The 18,851-nt window shown below is 48.5% G+C and overlaps 1 protein-coding gene across 1 annotated transcript; it reads right to left on the reverse strand.

Annotated features, from left to right (window-relative positions):
- Positions 1-11,714: 11,714 nt before the first annotated feature.
- Positions 11,715-13,024, reverse strand: LOC148593456 (Wilms tumor protein 1-interacting protein homolog). Its single transcript, XM_088530815.1, has 2 exons — positions 12,210-13,024; positions 11,715-11,824 (listed from the first exon to the last, which is right to left on the reverse strand). The coding sequence occupies exons 1-2, from the start codon at positions 12,998-13,000 to the stop codon at positions 11,821-11,823; spliced, it is 795 nt and encodes a 264-aa protein (XP_088386941.1). The 5' UTR covers positions 13,001-13,024; the 3' UTR covers positions 11,715-11,820.
- Positions 13,025-18,851: the final 5,827 nt, after the last annotated feature.

The raw sequence follows: 18,851 nt of genomic DNA on the forward strand, positions 1-18,851 counted from the left end.
TACATTTAGCACTACTTACACAAAGTTTGAATCCAACACTTCAAAATGTCCAAAGAAAAACTACAATTCCCTCAAGTGCCACTGCAAAAACCTCCAAACACTTCATATATTATCTGCCGAAATATAGAGCTGATGCAAGGATTAAAAAAAAAAAAAAAATCTGTGGATGACTGGGCACAATAAAAATGTACACACATGAAAATGCAATTTATGCTGTTCTGCCAGAAGAGCAAAGTTACTGCTCTCTGAGTAATTACGGTTATTGAAGAAAGGAACTTTGGAGATGCAGAGGAAAGTGGGGGTACGTTCCTCCCGGAGCCCCAGGTCACTCGAGCCAGGCTGCCCGCTCGGCCTGCTGAGGGCAAGGCTGCGGCGCCAGAGCGGCCGTCATGGGAGCCCCCCTCTTGCCTCACGACCTCCTGCTTCCCACATTCCCCCTGCGTGAGGCCACTGCGGCCTCCACATCACCCAGGAGGCTCTTCCTCCAGTGCAAAGATAACCAGGAGCGGTTCCACAGCAAGTGATTTACAGGGTTGTAGCACTGAGGGTCAGCCCTGCTCAAGCCAAGAACAGGTAGAACAAGCCAACATACTTTCTAAAAATACCAGCTACTGACCTATGCTTCAGAAAATTACACGCTCATTTCTCAGACTAGCTCCAAATCAGGACTCCAATGGACTTGATTGTTGTACAGCTCTGTTTTATATTGTCTATTTAGATCTTGAAAAACATGGCTTTGATTAAAAATGGGCAGCCCACCAATTACAGAGAATTTTCACATAACTGCTTGGCAAAAGATGAGCTGCAGTAGTATTAGCCATTCATTAAAATTTTTCCCTTGCCCCAAGGAATTACCTATTTCCCTTGTCGACATCTGAGGATTGGGCTACTAAAGGTTAACAGCACAGCAACTGCCACAATGCAGATAAACACTAAAGACTCAGACACGCCAACATTTTCACAAATTACAGCTCTTTCCCATTGCCTAGTACCATCGGCAGCTCTGTGAGACTCAGCTGATTTTGCTGGGCTTTCGCTGCTTCTTCATTTTGAAACACCAGTGTTCCCTTTGAACCCATCTAGTCTTGCGGAGATAGAAAGAAGAGAGGTGAGAAAGTCAACGGAGATCATGGGTCTAATCCTGCTGTAATTCATAGCAATGGCAAACTAGCAAGGAAGCTGCCAATAACAGATAGCCAGGTCAATAAGCACAGTTCTTTTGAGCAGAGGAATCTAAGATGAGGAACAAAGTTCATTTGTTACTCCACTTCTCAGAGCCAGTCCCCTCAGTGATTCTTTTCCAGTCAGTCACTCACATTCAACATCTGACCCAAACAAATGCATTTTCATAGGAATTTCACGTTAGAAGCAAAGACAGGACACAAAAGCCAAAATCCCACTCTACTGCTAGTGAAGGCAACGGCACATTCCACAATTCCAGGGAAACAATACTGCCTCAATTCAGTCAGGTCAGCACTTAATTATAGTTATAAATAAACAACCAAACATACAACCAAACCCACTTCTCTCCATCGAAATCTCTCTTTTCAGCAAAGCTTTCCGATCAATTACATAAAGCTCCGATCTGGTCACTTCAAACAGCCCAAGCTCTGCTCTGTTACATGACCGCAGCCGCATTGCTACCACAGGAATACAATGAAAGTGAGATTTGACCCACTGCTTCTTCTCATTCCTTTATCAAATTCTGACTACACTGCAAGGTGAGTTTCAAAATAAACCACAGGACCTTTTTAAAAGAAATGATAGTTCTTTAAAGAGTAAGATTTACATTACCAAACACTCACCATGCCAAGGGCAGCCTGTCCTCCTTTCCTAGAAAGGACAGATTCTCTTCCTCTTACCAATATCTGCAAAAGCCCTGGATGTGCTTTTAACTTGCCTGCATGCTGCAGGTTGGCACACACACAGCCAAGGCACACATGACCTCACTGCTCACAAATGGACCTCCAGTTACTAGCAGGTTAATCCAGGACATTCAAAAACAATCACCTGCCCAGGTGTTCTAAATCCAACAACATGTCCTGCTCCAACCTTGTCTAAGGCTCCCTGAAGCCCTGCAGGCTGGGATTTTCATCACAGAAGTAGTATTCAAGAACATCAAGAGCCCAGCAGAACTGCTGAACTTCTGGCCCATGAGCTTTACTCATGGGATCCCAATTCTCTCCACTGTGTACGCTTTGGGATGAGTTTGAAGCACAGGAGAAAAGTTTATGCAATGACCTCCAAAACTAAAGGGTATTTCCCATGACTGGGATAGGCCACAGGGTCTCCAGGGATCACAGGAAATATGATCCAAGTGAGCTAGAGCAACTGCAAAAGTATCTAAATCCACATGAATGTCAAACTGCATTTAAGAATAGCTTTTCTTTTCTCTTGCTTTTAAAATTTCTATTTTTGTTTAAAGCCAGTCACATTAAAAGGGGGAAAACATCTTGTTTTCACTTTCCAGAAGTTCTGCGGTGTCTTAACTAAAACCAGTAGCCAATTAAACAAATGTTGGGATGGACATGAAAACATGACTGAATCCCCAGCAGATCCTCTAAAACTTTATGTTCTGACTTTAAAGGCATCTTGTTCAGGCAAACACTTAAAACAACAACGATATGGACCCAAACCTGACCCTGTGCAACCTCGATGATTCTTCATTGCTCATTCAATCCACCCCCTATTTTATGATAATATATGGTATTAATACTCCTTACCTTTGCACACTGCCTTCCCTGTAGTTCTCAAAGTATTCACAAATACATGAACGAATCCTCACAACAAGCTAAATTCATTTCAGTGCTGCTGCTTGCAGTTAGAGACATTAGAATTTATTCTCTCACCCAACTAGTCTTAAGTATATTTGTGTTATTATTCCAACCAGATCATATCCCTGCTCAAAATCATTTGACTTCTCATCACTACCCTTTTCCATACAAAGTCAGCACCAGCAGCCCTTTAGACTTCCACTTAACTTTTCTTATAGAGACAGGACTCTGGATAAACTATCCAGGTTACTTTGATTTATAGACATTTTGGCCCTGGAGGATTTTCCACAATATCTTTGCTAAGGAGCTATGCTCCCCAAACCTAATCATAGGGGATACCTGGAGCACAACTGCCCCAGTCACACACAGGGAGCAGCAGCAGCACCAGCCAGCAGGGCCAATGGTCTCAGCAGCACCAGGCCTGCCAGCACAACAAGCCGAGCTCAAGCACAGAGCTGTCTCTCCCTGGCTGTGGAAACCAAGTCACTTACCTCTTCCTCAACCTGTATGGAGCAATAGCTTCTTTGGAGGACCCCAAGCAGCTCTGTCACTGCTGGATATGAATCATTTTAGGTGCTTAACAGCAGAGTCCTCCAAGGCTTGTAAGGTGGATTTCAACTTGGTAACTTAGGCACACCTCATATTCTGCAGGACACAGGTGCTCAGAACATCTCCTATCACACAGGGGAAGCCTCTTCTTCCACAAGCACTAAATCAACCAAACAAGATCTCTTCTTCCAAATCAGCTAGTAGCTGTCATCACGGCCCTCTTTTTTCCAGAAACATAAAAATGGTCAAAGCTTTCAGCTAAGCCATGTGCGGCAAAATGGATGAGCTGCGCTTGTACACACATGCACAATTTTCACTTCAGCGTAGGCAACACAAAGGTTTACACCCAAGCACCTACAAGTTTTAGGCACCCAAAACCTGCAGAGGGTTTTTTTTTTCCAAGATCTCAAGTTTGGAAGTAGGTGTCCCTAGCAGTAAATCCTTACCACCATCCAAGTCTGTTTGGGTAAGTCCCTACATGTTTTATGAACAGTAGTTCTCAGCTGAGCACTACATGAATGTTTGTGCTCTGATGTATTGAGCTTTTAGCTTTTTCTTTTTCCTTAATGAGTCAGAGGCCTTTTCTTAAAAGCTTGCTGGAATACATAAATGTGACAGTAAAGATTTAGGAAAACTTTTCCAAAAACAAGGAATGAACTTTCAGACAATGTGAAATACTCCAGCTGGAAGCAATAAGCCTTGCTTAGCCATTTTCTTGCGCTCCTCTGTCTCACAGTGCATCTAAAACAAGGCTACACTGATAGGTAAAGTGATATAGTAAGGTTAATAGAAATATATTTTTCTGGTGGTATGGGTTTTCTCTGCAGCAGTGTAGGAAAAAATCCCACCTCAAGAAATACCATCCATACAGACATGGTGAAAAATTCGTATGAAAATTCAGCCAAACACTGACATTTATTGGTCAACAATTAGCACATCTCCTAATTTGGTTAAGAGTTGAAGAGTGGTTCTGCTCCCAGCTCAGTTAACAGGAATCCTGCTACCAGCTTCAGCAGGAGCAGATCACACCCTTGGAGCATCTCCAAGGGATGCCACATCACAGGCTGCAGATACCTATTTCCTGTCAGAACTTGAACACCGCAAGCAGTTGAATGCAGTACTCCGAAATGATTAAACAGCAAGAACATTTCTAAGCTAGTAATAAAGCTTGCAGACACCAAACATGCACATTCCTGTTTTTCTTTGGTTGCTTCAGTCTTGCTTTACATCATATACTCCCAATGCTGTCAGGAAAGAGGCACTTTGTCCAGGTTTGGCATAAATCACATACTCCATCACACTAAGGGACACTCGGTTTCTTCAGCCTCAAATTAGGCAACACTTTTGGACACAACTAATTCCAACAGCAGAGCTGCCCCCTGCTATGCGCTGTGACAGAACACGAACTTTGAAAGGCTCTAAGAGCAACTTTGCATGGCCTCCGCCAGCAACCCCCCAGGCTCCTCCTGCGAGGGGACCCAGGAGGACAGAGCCCGGGAGCCTTGTCCCTGGGGGGAGCGCCAGCCCAGCCCCGCGCAGGGCTGGAGAGCAGCTCTGCGCACGCGCCCCAGGGCTGTCACGCGCTTGCCTGCCATGGCCTGGCATCGCACATGGCATGTATGTAGGGGGCCAAAACCTGCGCTTTTTGTTTACTCATGCAAAGCTAGATTTTTCTTTCATTTATTGCTATTTCCCTTCCATTGCCGAACAACGTTTTTAAACATCTGAAAATCATTTTCCAGTCAAGCTTTTTTTTTATTATTATTACTTTAGTATTTGGTAAAATCTCTTGCTTTGAAGGCTTTATAAACATTCAATATCCACATGGCTGTAACAGAGACATTTATCTCCTACTTTATTAATCATAGATACCTCATCTAGGCTGAAATCCTTGGTATCTCTGCTTCTGCCACAAAACCAGCAGAAGGAACACAAGAGCAGAACAGAAATTCCGAATGTAAGGCACTAGGACTATTCCCTCAAATTAGGTAACTTTTACATTTGAAAGAAACTTTCCACTAAAAACTGTTAACTTTGATCACATCGTAACTAGAGCTACTTTGATGTTTGTCTGAACCCTCAAAACCCAGTCTTTCTTCTACTCTTCCAAACAGAGCATCACCAAATCCATTAAATGATTCACTCCTCCTTTGCTTATGAATTTTGAGCGTGTGATTTAACATCAAAACGGGATATTCACACATATAAATCTTGGTGGAGGGTCAAGCACACAAGCTAAACAAACAGCTGCTAATAGAAGCTAAACTCAGATAAACAGCTTTTCACTTTGAATATTGCTTCAGATGTTTCCTGGACCCCTCCAGACGGTGTACCTGGCTAGGGTGGCTTTGGGGGGGCGGGGCAGGGGGTGGATAAAAACCTCATATTACTGCTGGGAATTAGACTAGCTCTTACTTTAGGAATGCAATGCAAGTCTGGCTTGGAACTTGTGACTGTATCCTAAAAAATGAGCAGATCCAATGAATTGCTTAGTGTTTTATACAGAAGCCCTGTGGCTTTGGAATTACCAGTTGCACAGCACACTCCAAACCAAAGCAAACTAAGGCATGGGCTGCACTCAGCACTCACAAACCAACAGCCTTTTCACAAGGATACAGACTCTTTGAAAGAGGCAAAAGTAAATTCCTTATCCACATACATTTTGAATGTAAACAACCTCTTTTATTTCCGATCTGAGGAACTGTGTGGTTTGTTCCTCCCCTCCCCCTTGACACATGGGCTGCATCAGTCCATGGCAAAAATAATAAATAAATAAAGGGCAGGGGGAATGCTGCAACACTCAGAGAGGGACACACACAGGTACCAAACCATACTGTGACAGAAAGGATTAAAATAAAACCTGTTATATTATGACAGTACATACACTCATGCCAGCTCTATAGCACATCCAAATCTCCATCAGAAATCTTATGTTAGCAACAACTGTTGTTGTTTTTCCTGTTTTGGAATCATAATCATGCTTTACATCCAGAATTTTATCACAACACAGACTGAAAGAAAAGGTAAATATGTACAACGTGTACTACTTTAGGGAAAGGGAGGATGGGAGTAGACACACACACACACAAAAAGGCGCTAAGCCATCAAATAATCACCCTGTTCACAGTCAAGTTTCCTGCAGCTGAAAAGAGGAAAGTGTGTCTGCTCATAATAAGGGGTTTTGAGACAATGACAGTCACTCAACTTTATATTTAATACATGTTATTTGAATGCATGTTACACAACTAGCATATACACTGAAAATAATACAGTTATTACATCCTGCAACTCTCTCCTCCCCCTACCGCATGGTCTGGCTCCTTCCAGCTTCATCTAGAGTCAGGAATGTACCTACGGCTAGCAGGGATTTCAAGAAACCATCTAGGGCTACGCCCACGTTTCCATGTGATAGCAGTAAGATTTCTCTTCCAACAGCAGCAGTGCTCTGCTGACTTTTAGCACTTTTGGATCAGCATCACTGCCTCTCTCGCCCCACACCTTCCTACTCCTTCCTCCCACGGCATTATCCTCAAGGTCCAAGCTTTCTCATGCACCATACTTTTCACCACTATTTTAGCCCTCTGCTCACTCTTGGGCTGCGCTCTACAATCATGCAGATAGCACTGTGCACTCACGCATGCACCCACATCCTGCGACCTGCCCTCTGCCTATCGCCTTCAAGAGCGAGATCTCACAAGACAGACGTGAACATACAACACTGAACTTGCAAGCACATTCCAGGGCTCAAAAGTCAAGCTTGTCATGCCAGCAAAATTTCTCAATACAAAGACACACATTTGCATTGATGACTATGTACATAAAGTGCACAAAGGGTTTGGATGGGTCTAGGTATCTACTTCCTCCCTTCACCTACACACCGGGCCAAGGGCTTTTCAACAGGACGGTATCAGCAGTGTTTCCTGGTGGTTCCATTCCAAAAATGTTTGCTAGTATGACTGGGTGGCCTTCTGCAAAGATCCAGGATATCTAGAAATGCAAGGCTACTCGCCTGAGTGAGAAATCTTGTTTACTAGACAGTTTACTACAATTAACAGAATTTGGACTTTGTATCTCATCCTGAAACATCAAATGACCCCCTGCTTTGCTTACTGGGACCTCTCACTGGGTATTGAGAAAGGAGCCATCTTCCTCAGAATGGCAGAGCCCCACATGGAAGTACGTTTGGAAGACAAAGGAAGGTGACAGCTCGTTGTGTCAGGATCAGCTATTTCTCACTATTAAGCACTTTCCATATTCTACACAGAGATAAAAAGCGAGATACTAAGGACAAAGTAGCAAGCAGGAAGAGGTAAGATGACGCTCTAGATGCCCAACAGATCTGAGGAAAAAAAACACTCTTACTAAAGGAATGCTGCACAGTATTAATGTCATCAAACATACTAATGTCTGAAAAAATGCAAATACCACTTGCCTCTCTTAAGAGTTTGCATAAACTAAAACAATTTCCTCTCTTCCACCTCCCCAGTTTCCCAACGTCTTTTTTATTTCCTCTCTAAGCCAAAATGGTGAGACAGTTCAATCACTTCTCGTGCTGTATCCCTGCACCCTGTCTGGAAGCAGAAGAGGATGAGGGCTTTGGATGAGAGCTGCAGCACAGCATGGGCAGCTGCAAAGACACATGGGGCTGCACAGAGGCAGGTAACTGCTGTCTAAGTCTCCCTCTCAATTCGCCCTCAATTTTGACAGTGCTGCTGGGGAGCCACAGGACGCAGGTCTTGGACTAACACAACCACCACATCAGTATGACATTTCCCTGGTCAGTAAAATGACGAGCAATAGGTTTACAGGCTGACTCAAAAGCACTGCTTGGATTTGAATGGGCATGCCAAAAATCCGTTTTTGCCTGGACATGAGACTGAAGAGCTCCACAGAGCACACAGAATTTGAGTAGAGACTGAGCCGGTGAGTCTCCAACACCCACAAATAACTTGTTAACACCTTAGGATGTACATTCAATTGAAAACATCCATGAAACTCAGCTTGGACAGCTTAGCCCACCACATACAGAGGCACAGCTGAGAACACACATGAAAGTGAATGAAATTATATTTTAATACTTCTTAATTTCTTCTCAGCATCTGTCACTCCCTGGCTCCCCCAGAGACCCCTTCAAGGACCTGACTGCTGCACCTATCCCATCTACCACGAGGCCCTGGGTGCCTGCGGGGCTCCTAGGTGCCTTCTGGAAGGCTGTCCACCCTCCTAGAGGCAGTCCCCGCTTCCCACTGCCTGGCAAGCACTGCAAGAAAGCCAGCTCTCGCCCCTTCTCTGCGAGCACTTTTAGCAGGGCCTTCACTTAGTGCAGAAGCCATATCCAGAGTGCCTCTTCTCCCCTCTCCTTTGCTCTAATGCCCTGGTCATCTACATTTTAGTGACTTCTCCAAGTGGAAGTGGCATTAGGAAATCCCAACCCCTCGCCCCCACCAAGAGGGCTGTGGACACTTCCTCAGGGAGCCCACATAAGCAAAGCGGAAAGGCAAGAACTGCAGCAGCAACACCATGGGCTTTTTTCTTCTTTTTTCTTCACAGATTAGAGATTTCTTCTGAAGTGGAATAGCAAAGTATGGGAAAGCAGCCAGGGACTGCCAGCACTACTGTGGTTGGGGGAACACCCAGACACACAAACCCACAAACAAAATGAAAGCAAAGTAGAATTATTCCTCTTCCAAAGAGGACTGATTAGTCATTTGACCTCAAATTCAAAATAATTCGCTGTTCAATTTTTCAAAGTTGCATTTGGACATATGACAAAATAGAGTGGCCTGTGGACAGCATAATGGAACAGCCCCATGTAGAGCAGCCCTCCCTCCGAGCAGACAAAGCCAGGATTGTTTGGGGCTGGGAGTGGGCATGGTAAAATTAGCAGTGTCACAATATGAGCATTTACTCACTAGACAATTCATCTCATCTAATTAAGGAGTATTAAACATCTGCTCTGCTCATGCTACTTTGTTAGACTCTTAGGCTCGGTGTTTTTGTTTTCCAAGGGAATTGCAGGCATCTGAGCTCCAACCCAACACTGTTCAACTGCCTTCTAAGCATGCCAGGTAAGTGTCCAAGGAGGCAACAAACAGGCAAGCAGTGACACTGAGATATGAACAACACCAGTTTGGCTGGGACTGGGCCACATGGCTGAGATATGAACCAGTACATTTCTACTGGCTTCCCTTTACAAAGGCTGTACTAAGACCCTCTCAGAAAAGTCAGTCAATCTGCTTTAGTCTCATTCATAAGCAAACTTCTCTCCCTTCTCTTCTCATTCTCCTTGTCTTTAACCCTTCAGATGCAGTCAAACTGGGCCAAACCGTGCCACACTTATGTAGCCAAAGCTTATCCTTCTGCTCAGCAACTGCCTTGAATCAGAATCAAGCTCATCAAGACTCATTAAAACAGCAGCAATTCACAGAAATCATTCCTGTCTTCTAGAGCACTCCAGCCTTCTAGGTTGGGAGTGCTACAGGGAAGTCACAGAAGCACTTCTTTGTGCCACTACAGTAACAAATAGCTCCAGGGCAGCTCCGCAGGCTCTCTAAGCACTTACTGCTGCTCATCTGACACACACCACATCTGCCCAGGCTTAAGGCATGTTGCAACATGTTACCAGAGAACATACCTGCAGGTAGTAACACAACAGGCAAATTCTTAAAAAATAATAAAAGTGGGGTGGGGGGACTGCCATGCACAACACACCTTTGTAAGGCTCCTCCTGGAGCCCCCAGTCACACCCGGGCCCCCTTAGTGCACCCTTCCCAGTGGTGCAAGGCAGCTATAATTCTCCCTTCTTGCTCTAAATGTATCTTGATTCTCCAACTTTCACTGCGCCCCCACCCCGGCATTTAGGAGGCACACATTTTTGGTACATGTTAATTAACACCCCCAAACAGCTTCTGCAGACACTCGGGGGTTATCTGTTATTATCCACAGCTGATTATGTTCCTACAGCTCCGTACAGCCTCTCGCCAGGTGCTAGGCATTGCAGAAGACACAGCTGGTGACAATTAGCTTTATTCTTCAGCCCCACATTAACCAGAAGATAGATAAGAGTCAGGCATTAAGCAGGCACTGGATTCAGCTTCCTTTGGACACAATGCTATGCAGTTAACAACACAAGTTTACCTGGTACTAGAGAGTACTTGCTCAACTGCCTCAGATGATGTTCAGAAATGGGCCTTGCAACACTTCCGTGGAGGATGCATTAATACTGAACTGAAAATGGTATGAAATCCTTTAATAAATTAAGTTCACATGCATCTCCATTCTCTGAGATACCTGTCTCAGTCAAAGATCACAGTCCATCAGAGAGGTGCCTCTCCTCTCAGCATACACAGGCTGGGAGCCATAACTGACTCCCCATCCCAAGGCCACATTTTGTACCACTGAGTCACAGCAGGGATGAGCAGGGGACTGACACATCCCTGGATCTCCTTGTCCTTCCATTCTTACTCTCCTCCTATGAAGAGCTGCACACAGAGCTCCCAGAACCCACCTCCCTAGCTCAAGCAGACAAGCCAATTCTGAAGGCCACCACAATACTGCTGCCCTAGCTATCTACAGAGGTACCCTGAAGGTCCCAGTACCTATGAGGAATAGGACAGTGTTTGCATGCTTAGGGATTCTTCCCAAAACAGGCATCTTGTCCTTATCTATCCATTAGGGGGAAGAAAAAGAAAAAAAGGCAAAAGAGCTTAATCTAAATGGTGCAACTACAAAATGTGTTCACTGTTCTACAAAGAAGCAAGAGAGAAGTTAAGGAGACTCCCCCAACAACAGGCTGACTCAGCTTCACCAGGGCCAGGCAGAGGTGTCCTCTCTCCCAAACTCCTCTCCCTTTTCAGAGAGAAATCCAAGCTCTGCCAGACTCATGTGATAACTAAGAGAAGCCCTGCAAGGCCCCACAGGCCAGAAACAATGTCACAGGCTCCCACGAGTGCTCTGAGCGAGGACAAAGATTTCACTGAACTAGGCACTGAACATTGCTTTACCAGTCCAGCTTGTCTACAGAAATTAAAATACTAGAGCTAGCCTGAAAACACCATAGAAAACACCACAGCCTTGAAAATACCAGAGCTTACTGCAGAGGCTCTGACAGGCTGAAGTTTGCAAGCACTACCTGACCCCTACCAGCCCAAACGGGCTCTGTTTTGCTGCAGACGAGTTTCCTATTGCACCTGGAAGGGGAACCACTACAAATCACAGCGAACTGCAAGCACCAGGCAGAAGAAAAAGATGCCAAGGAAGACTCTTGGCGCAAACACCTCTGATAGCGGTTGTGAGGAGCAGAGCCTGCAGCAGTGTGGCTGCCCCACCGACAGCCAGAGCCTCCTGCAGCGGCTCAGCATCCGGGCCTGTGTGCCCCGCAAGCGCCACTCACCGAAATATTCCTTCTTCATGTGCATCTCCAGCTCCTTCTCCAGCTCCAGCGTCAGCGCTTCCAGCCGCCGCTCCGCCTGGCTGGGGCCGCTCTCCCGGCACGGCGTCACCTGGCAGGGAAGCTTGAATTTTGGAGCCGAAGCGGAGCCTTTGGTCGGGCTGTACGAGTAGGGGGGAGCCGCGTCAGGGCCCGGCGCGGCCGGGTGCTGCTGTGGCCGCGGCGGGGACTGCCCGCGGATGCCGTGGTAGACGTCGGCCGGCTCCGGCGCGGCGCCGTCGTCCTGCAGGCCGGGCGCGAGCAGGGAGGCACGGGGCGAGGGCAGCTGCAGCTCGGGGTAGGCGCTCATGGAGCCCCGCGAGCTGCGCGAGCTCTGACTGGAGATGCTGGAGCGCGGGCTGGCCACGGCGGCGCCGCACACGCTGGAGCGCGGGCTGGCCAGGCGCAGCCCGGCGGCGCCCGCCCCGTCCGGCTCGGCGCTGCCCGGCGGGCCGTACCTGCAGTCCGAGTAGCTGGAGCGCGGGCTGGCGGTGCCCGAGTACTGGCTGGCCGTGCTGGAGCGCGGGCTGGCGTGCCGCTGGTCGTAGCCCATGCTGATGCCGCTCGTGCGGTTGCTGCTGGGCTTGCTGCCGCCGTCGTAGCTGGTGAGGCTGGCGCGCGGACTGGAGTGCTTGCTTGTGTCGCTGGCCGTGCTGGCGTAGCTGGAGCGGGGGCTCAGCGCGGCGCCGTCGTACTGCGCCAGGCTGCCGCGGGGGCTGCCGAACTTGTCCTGGCCGGGCACGGCGAGGCTGGCGCGGGGGCTGCCGAACTTGTCGTAGGGCGGCGCGACGGCGCCCAGGCTGCAGCGCGGGCTGGGGAACTTGCCGTGCTCGGCGGCGGGCGCGGCGGCCGCCAGGCTGCCCCGCGGGCTGGCCGCGCCGTACTTGCCGTCGGGCGCCCGCCCGCCGCCCTTGGCCACGTAGCCGGGCTCGTAGGCGCCTCCGCAGCGGTAGCCCTCGGCCGAGTAGCGCTTGCCCTTGTCGGCGAAGCCGCTGTAGCAAGGCAGCGCCACCTCGGAGCGCGTGCAGAGCCCCTCGTCGCAGCACGGCGGCCCCGCGTACGCTCTGCCGTCGGCGGGCGGCGCGGCGCCGTTGCTCCTGCGGCCCCGCGGCGGCTCCTCGGGCTCGGCGGGCAGCGGCTCGCGACGGGCGGCGCGGCCGAACGCGCCCTCGGCGCACGCCTCGTACAGGGACAGGTCCTCCAAGAGCCGCCCAGCGCGTAGGGCCACGTCCTCCTCGTACTGCTCCATGCTCGGCCGCCCCAGCAAAAAGTAAAGCGAGGAAAAAAAAAAAAGGCAAAAAAAAAAAGAAACAGCGCTCCCCGCGCCCCCTTGCGCGGCCCCGGCGGGATGGCTCCGTCCCTCGCTCGCTCTCTCGCGGCCCCGGCGGCGCAGCGCGCGGTCACCTCGGCGGCATCGCGGCGGCGAGGCGGGCGCAGACGAGGAGCCCCCGTGTCACTTTCCAGCCTTAAATAAGTTGCTGGGTCCAGTCAATGGCGCGCTGCGCGGAGGAATTTGCGCTCGGCGGCTCCCTGCCCCCGCCGCCCCTGGCCGGCCGCCCCGTGCTGGGGCCGGGGCCGGAGCAGGGGCCGGGGCCGCGGCCGGGCCGGCGCCCGCGGGCGGGGGGCGAAGGCGGCGGGCGGCGGCGGGGCGGGCCCGGCGGCCGGGCGGGCGGCGCGGCGGGCCCGGCGGCCGGGCGGGCGGCGCGGCGGGGACTCCTTTGTGTGGGGCAGGAATGCGAGGAAGGAGACGGGGCGCTGCGTCCCGCTGGAATGTAGCTAATGCCGGAGCCAAACAATGATTCTCACCGAGTCAGGCCGGGAGCGGGCGGCCGAGGCGCTGCTCGCCAGCGGGCCGCCCCCCGCCGCCGCGCCCCCGCCTCCCGGGGCCGGGCCGCCTCCGGCGGGGACCAGCCTCTCGCGCGCAGCGCTCGCCGGGCCCCGCGCTGGGCGGCGGGGCCCAGGGACAGCGCGAGCATCCGCGGGGCGGCGGCGGCCGCGGGGCTTCCCTCTGGGCAGCCGTGACGGGGAGGCGAGCGGGGGGCGCAGCCGCTGCGGGACCCCGGCCAGACCCCCCCGCCCTGCTGGAACTTTCCGCGGGGGGGGGGGGAGGGCGCGGGACGCCCCGCCCGCGACCGTTAAACCGTCGCCTCACCTGAGCGGCTGCCGCTCAACCGCCCGCGCGGCGCTGAGGAGAGCGGGCTCCGGCACCTGCCGGCCAGGGGCTGCGGGGACCCGGCCACGCTCCACCGCAGCGGTGGGGTCGTTAGAAAACAGCAAACGTGCCCAGAGGCGCCCCGGAGCTGAGGGGAGTTAGGAGAAGTGGCTGCTGTTTGTGCAGCCCCCCCAAGGCTCCATCGGGCAATCCTGAGGCAAGTGCAGTGCTGCTCGCCCTTCCGATGCGTATATAATGTCAGAAAACACCTCCGAGGCGGTCACTGAGGGGAGACCTTTCCTGTGACACTGCAGCCACCACGGCTGTCCCAGCTCTGCCGCGGCTCCGCGCAGCCCGCGCTGCCACCACAGCGCTGACGTAGCCTTGGCTGCCGCTACCTGAGCGGGGCAGCGCAGCAGCCCGCGAGGGGAGAAGTGCGGGCCACGCTGCCAAGAACATTTTATCGTACCTAATTAAACATTAAAAGTAACTCTGTCCTTAAAAATGTCCCCAGCTTTGGAGGGCAATCAATTGGCAATCTATTTTGTTTCTGTGTGCGGGGTAGGAGAGCAGGCTAAGAACCGCCCCCAAAAACATCTAAATGCACCCACAAGACCCGCAAAGAACACCTGTGAGCACAGGGGCACCTCACCCACGTGAGGTGTTTTGCTAAGGAGCTGCGCTTGCAAATGCAGCCACTTCTGAAGTCAAGCTCTGCTCTGTTTTTACATCTCTAATGCTCTCCTTGCAAGTTTTGCTGGTCTCCTAAGTTGCTTTGCACGTGTGGACATTAGCACTCCATGGGTTAGGTTCCGTCTCGAGCTTGCAAGTCTTGGAAGTGCCTCTTGCTGCTGTGTGTCATCGTGCTCACTGCGAATGACCAGCACGATGCAGGCCCTAGGCGTCCTCAGCAAAGGTGTCCTGGCAAACATGCCGCAAGGCTGACCCAGATCAAAGGGGCAGTTCAACTCCCCATCCCTCTCAAACCTTGGACTTTCTGGTAAAACCCTCAGCAAAGACGTGAGCTTTGCTGCCAGCTGTGCAATGCCGACACGTGCCGCGTTATGGCACCAAGCACCGGTTACTGCCAGGGAGCTGCAGAAGTCGCCCCGAGCCCCATGCGGCGCCCCGTGCAGGTGCACGGCCTGCCAAGCACGCTCGCGAGCTGCTGCTCAGGCCTAGGTAGCAAGTCTGTATGTTAAGCCTTTTGGTACAGAAGTGGTTAAAGAATCTGCTTTCTTTAGGATGAACTCATGGAAAAAAAAACATGCCGGGGACCGAGAGTATCTGGGGAATCTGAAGAAACAGCCCCTTTTAGTAAGCAATGTGGATCAAATGATTAAGAATCCCTTACTGTTACTGTTGAAAGCTTATGCTCAGTAAGTAAATCCTCAAAGCAAGGCACAGACAAACCCGCTGCAGCCCAGGGCCTGTGTGTTCCTGCACAGTGTTCCTGTCTAAGCCCTCCATCGGAGCAACACTACAAACCAGCTCTTCACCAGTAAATCGTGCTTTGTCATGCACATAATGAACATAGCATTTATCCACACTATAGCCACAGATGTAGCCCACGTGGGTAATATAAATACGTTTGCAGTGGTACTTAACACACTTGCGCACCGCTGCATTTTTCATAAAGGACCATATGTACCAGGCCGTGCAAACATGAAGTTTAGAGTTAAAACTGCTGTTGCTGCTTTAAGTACCCTCATCATTCTCCTTCCTGATATATCCATGTGCATATACATATACATAAAAGTAGCAATTACAGTTTGACAATACCACATATTTTCCTTTCAACAGTATTTAAAATATATTTGCTTCATTTTAACAACCAGCAGCAAAGCATGTGTATTGTAAAAACTCCCTCTTAGACAAAGGAAACCCCTCTTCAATAGCTGTCATAGAGCCACCTGACAGTATTATAAAAGCTGAATTTCATTTCGTAATTTGGTGTGTTAATCCTTGTGCCTGATTTGAAGTTATATCAGTAAATCAGATATTAAGGAAAGGCAGCTGCTTCTGTTAAATAAACTCCTTTGTCTAAGACTTAAAGGGAGCAAAAAAGCCAGGTGGAGTTATTGATCTGTGAATATCAGCCGGCTGGGCCTCACAGTCAGTGGACTCCTATTTCTTCTAATTGCCAGAGCCTTCAAGGAAACTCTGACTGAGCCAACTTGTACAGAGAATTGACAGGCTGCCTGGGGATTGTGTCTCCCTGGGCTGCAAATAGTTCATTAACAACAAAGCAGAGAATCTGAAAATAAATAATTCACTGGTGCAACTTTGCTCCCATAGAAAGCAATGACAAAAATCCCTCTGACTTCTTATACTGCATGTTATATTATACCTATTTTTACTGTCACAATACACAGCAGATTTGTTATCAATGTTATGACTGGAACATCATGAAGCTACTTTACAATTTGCTTATCACATTAGAAACTGATTTTTTTCCAACTTCCCTCCTTTTCCTCTCCAGCATTGAGAAAACAATTAAATTATACCTCAAAGTTCAGATTATTTAGGATTTTACAGCCTCAGTTTTCATATTTTTAATTTGATTACTTTCTTGTTAATGTTTCTTCTAATGGTTATTCATTTTCCTTTGTCTGTTTTGAACAAATACATTAAAAAAAAAAAAAAGTTGTGTTGCTTATATCCTATTACTTTGGGCTCTAAATGAGAGTTCAAGCATCCCAGACTTCACTACTTAATTTTGGGGACTTTCACCTTGCTCTAACATATTTTTAAAAATATCAATTTTCAGATATCATATTCATTTTCAGATACACCTTAAAAGTTGAATGTGTTTTAGGGCACCATCTTCTGGTAGAAAGAACACATTGTATTTGAATGGCTACCTTTTGACTAGTAGGCAAAACTATTTAAAATATTTTGACTAAGTGTTCTGTAAGCTTGTAGATCATTTCTCACGCTAAATCTGCAATAAAACACTATTTAACATTTTTTACATTCTTCTTATTCCCTTCATAGCTCACTGCAAATGCAGCCATTTATCATGCTGCATGAATATAGCCAGGGAGAGACCCCGTAAAATTCCCGTTACAACAGCCGCTTTGTAAACACATTATGTTAGACTGACAATGTTCATCCAAGCTTTTAGGACTAGTGCACCATTGGATCTTACTTCTATGGTTTCAATCTTTGCTACCCTTAGATATTTCAAATAGCACTTTTGAACAAAGCAACCTATTAGCCCAGACTTAGCACATGGTCTTAGTCTTCCTGGCAATCACAGGACATAATCAGTGCTTATTCAAGTGATCTATGAACTTAATATTAGCTACTACATTTGCATAAGTTAGCCAGTTCACTTAACAGTGCACCCACTTAGCCCTCTTCAGGAAATAAATTTAGTTTATTTCAGAGACTTGAATATTTAAAACCAGATATTCTCCAGAGCTAAAGGTTGTCCCTTGGAGCTCCCCCATGGCTACAGGGCCCATAGCCCGCCGAGCCCTCAGCTGCTATGTGCAGTGGTTCCCTCCACCACTCCCTCAGCAGGCTTGTCACCTCCCTTCTGTGTGCAAAACTCCTTCTCTACAACATCTTAAGTTCTCTCCCAGGTCTATCTTGAGTCTTCCCTTTATACTATCCACAGCTCCTAGCACTTCCAAGCTTTTTGCTAGGCCTCTTAGCACCCTCTTTCCCTGCTCCCTCAGCTACCTGCCCTGCTCGCTTGGCTGATGCACCGGCTGCCAGCAGGTGCGAGCACAGCCCAGCCGGGCCAAGCTCCCCACAGGGCCCACGTTTACCTGGACAGCAGCAGTAGCTCTGAGATCACAAACGTGTTCAACTTGGAATGCTGCTGGAAAGAACTGGCAGAGCAATCCCATCCGTATCTTTTCTTTAGGAAAAATATAGTGAAAATGTCTCACTTTTCTCTCATATGTTAATTAAGTAGCATGCTGATGAGAAAGGCAAACATAATGATGTTATTTATAAACAGCAACATTCTGTTGTTAAACTACAATCAAGCTGCATCTAGATCTATACACTCTGTTGCTCCCTTAAAGAAGCATCAAGGCTCCACATCATGACATTAGACTGCCTCCTCCTCCTCTCCCTTTCTCTGTAGGTGTGTGACCTCTGTAATCATTCTGCTTAGACACCAGACAAACAATAAAACCAAGACTTCTGGCTTATATGAGATTTGTTACATTTCTTTCATCCCAGTTTTCACATTCTTGAATATTCAGGAGTACTTCAGATATTCAAAACCAAAGTCATTTTCCTTATAATTGCAAAGAGAAGAAAGAAAAATCTCCACCCAGACCAACAGAAAAGCAGAATAAAGAGGAACCCCCTTCGCCCCCTATTTATTTTCCATAGTTCATTGTTTGTTCAGTGTTTTAATCCACATTTACAACTTTCGTGTAGTAGAGATAAGGCTCAAAACAGACACTATGAGCGGTAAATACTAACTGAACACAACCTCGCTTTACCTTCTGCGATCTAATAAACGCTTAGCAAGAGGTCTTTGTGTAAAGGTCACGACTTGAACCGGCACATCAAGCTGCCTGCCAGCTGTCGGAGCCAACGGGCTAGGAAAGCATGCACATCTCTGTGCTTCCGTGCTGCAATGGTTTCACAGGCAAAATTAAAATGTCACAAAGCTCTACTACAAGCATCACAGCAATAGCTACAGGTTACAGTTGCTTTTTAAGAAATAGGCTGATACAAAGCTGCAATATGATAGCCCCAAAAGCTTTTTCCCCTGACTGCAATGGCTATTAATTGCATCTTGAAGGAACAAATACTGTACCTGGATGATGGCCTGTTTCGAGGATCAGATAGGTTGTGTTTCTGTGCAAAGTTTATTTTTATGTACAGTAAGTTTGTTGGAAAGTCCTCACAAATTTCTTCATTTTAAGTGAGAAAAACTTCAGGAATCTCTACCTAACTGCTGTGCTGTGGTCAACAC

The sequence above is a fragment of the Tinamus guttatus genome, unplaced genomic scaffold (assembly GCF_059628265.1).
Source record: "Tinamus guttatus ecotype Peru unplaced genomic scaffold, ASM5962826v1 Tinamus_guttatus_pri_ptg000389l, whole genome shotgun sequence".
Classification (NCBI taxonomy): domain Eukaryota; kingdom Metazoa; phylum Chordata; class Aves; order Tinamiformes; family Tinamidae; genus Tinamus; species Tinamus guttatus.

Coding starts and splice junctions, on each gene's coding strand:
- LOC148593456 (XM_088530815.1), bottom strand. CDS start 13,000: ATGGAGCAGTACGAGGAGGACGTGGCCCTACGCGCTGGGCGGCTCTTG.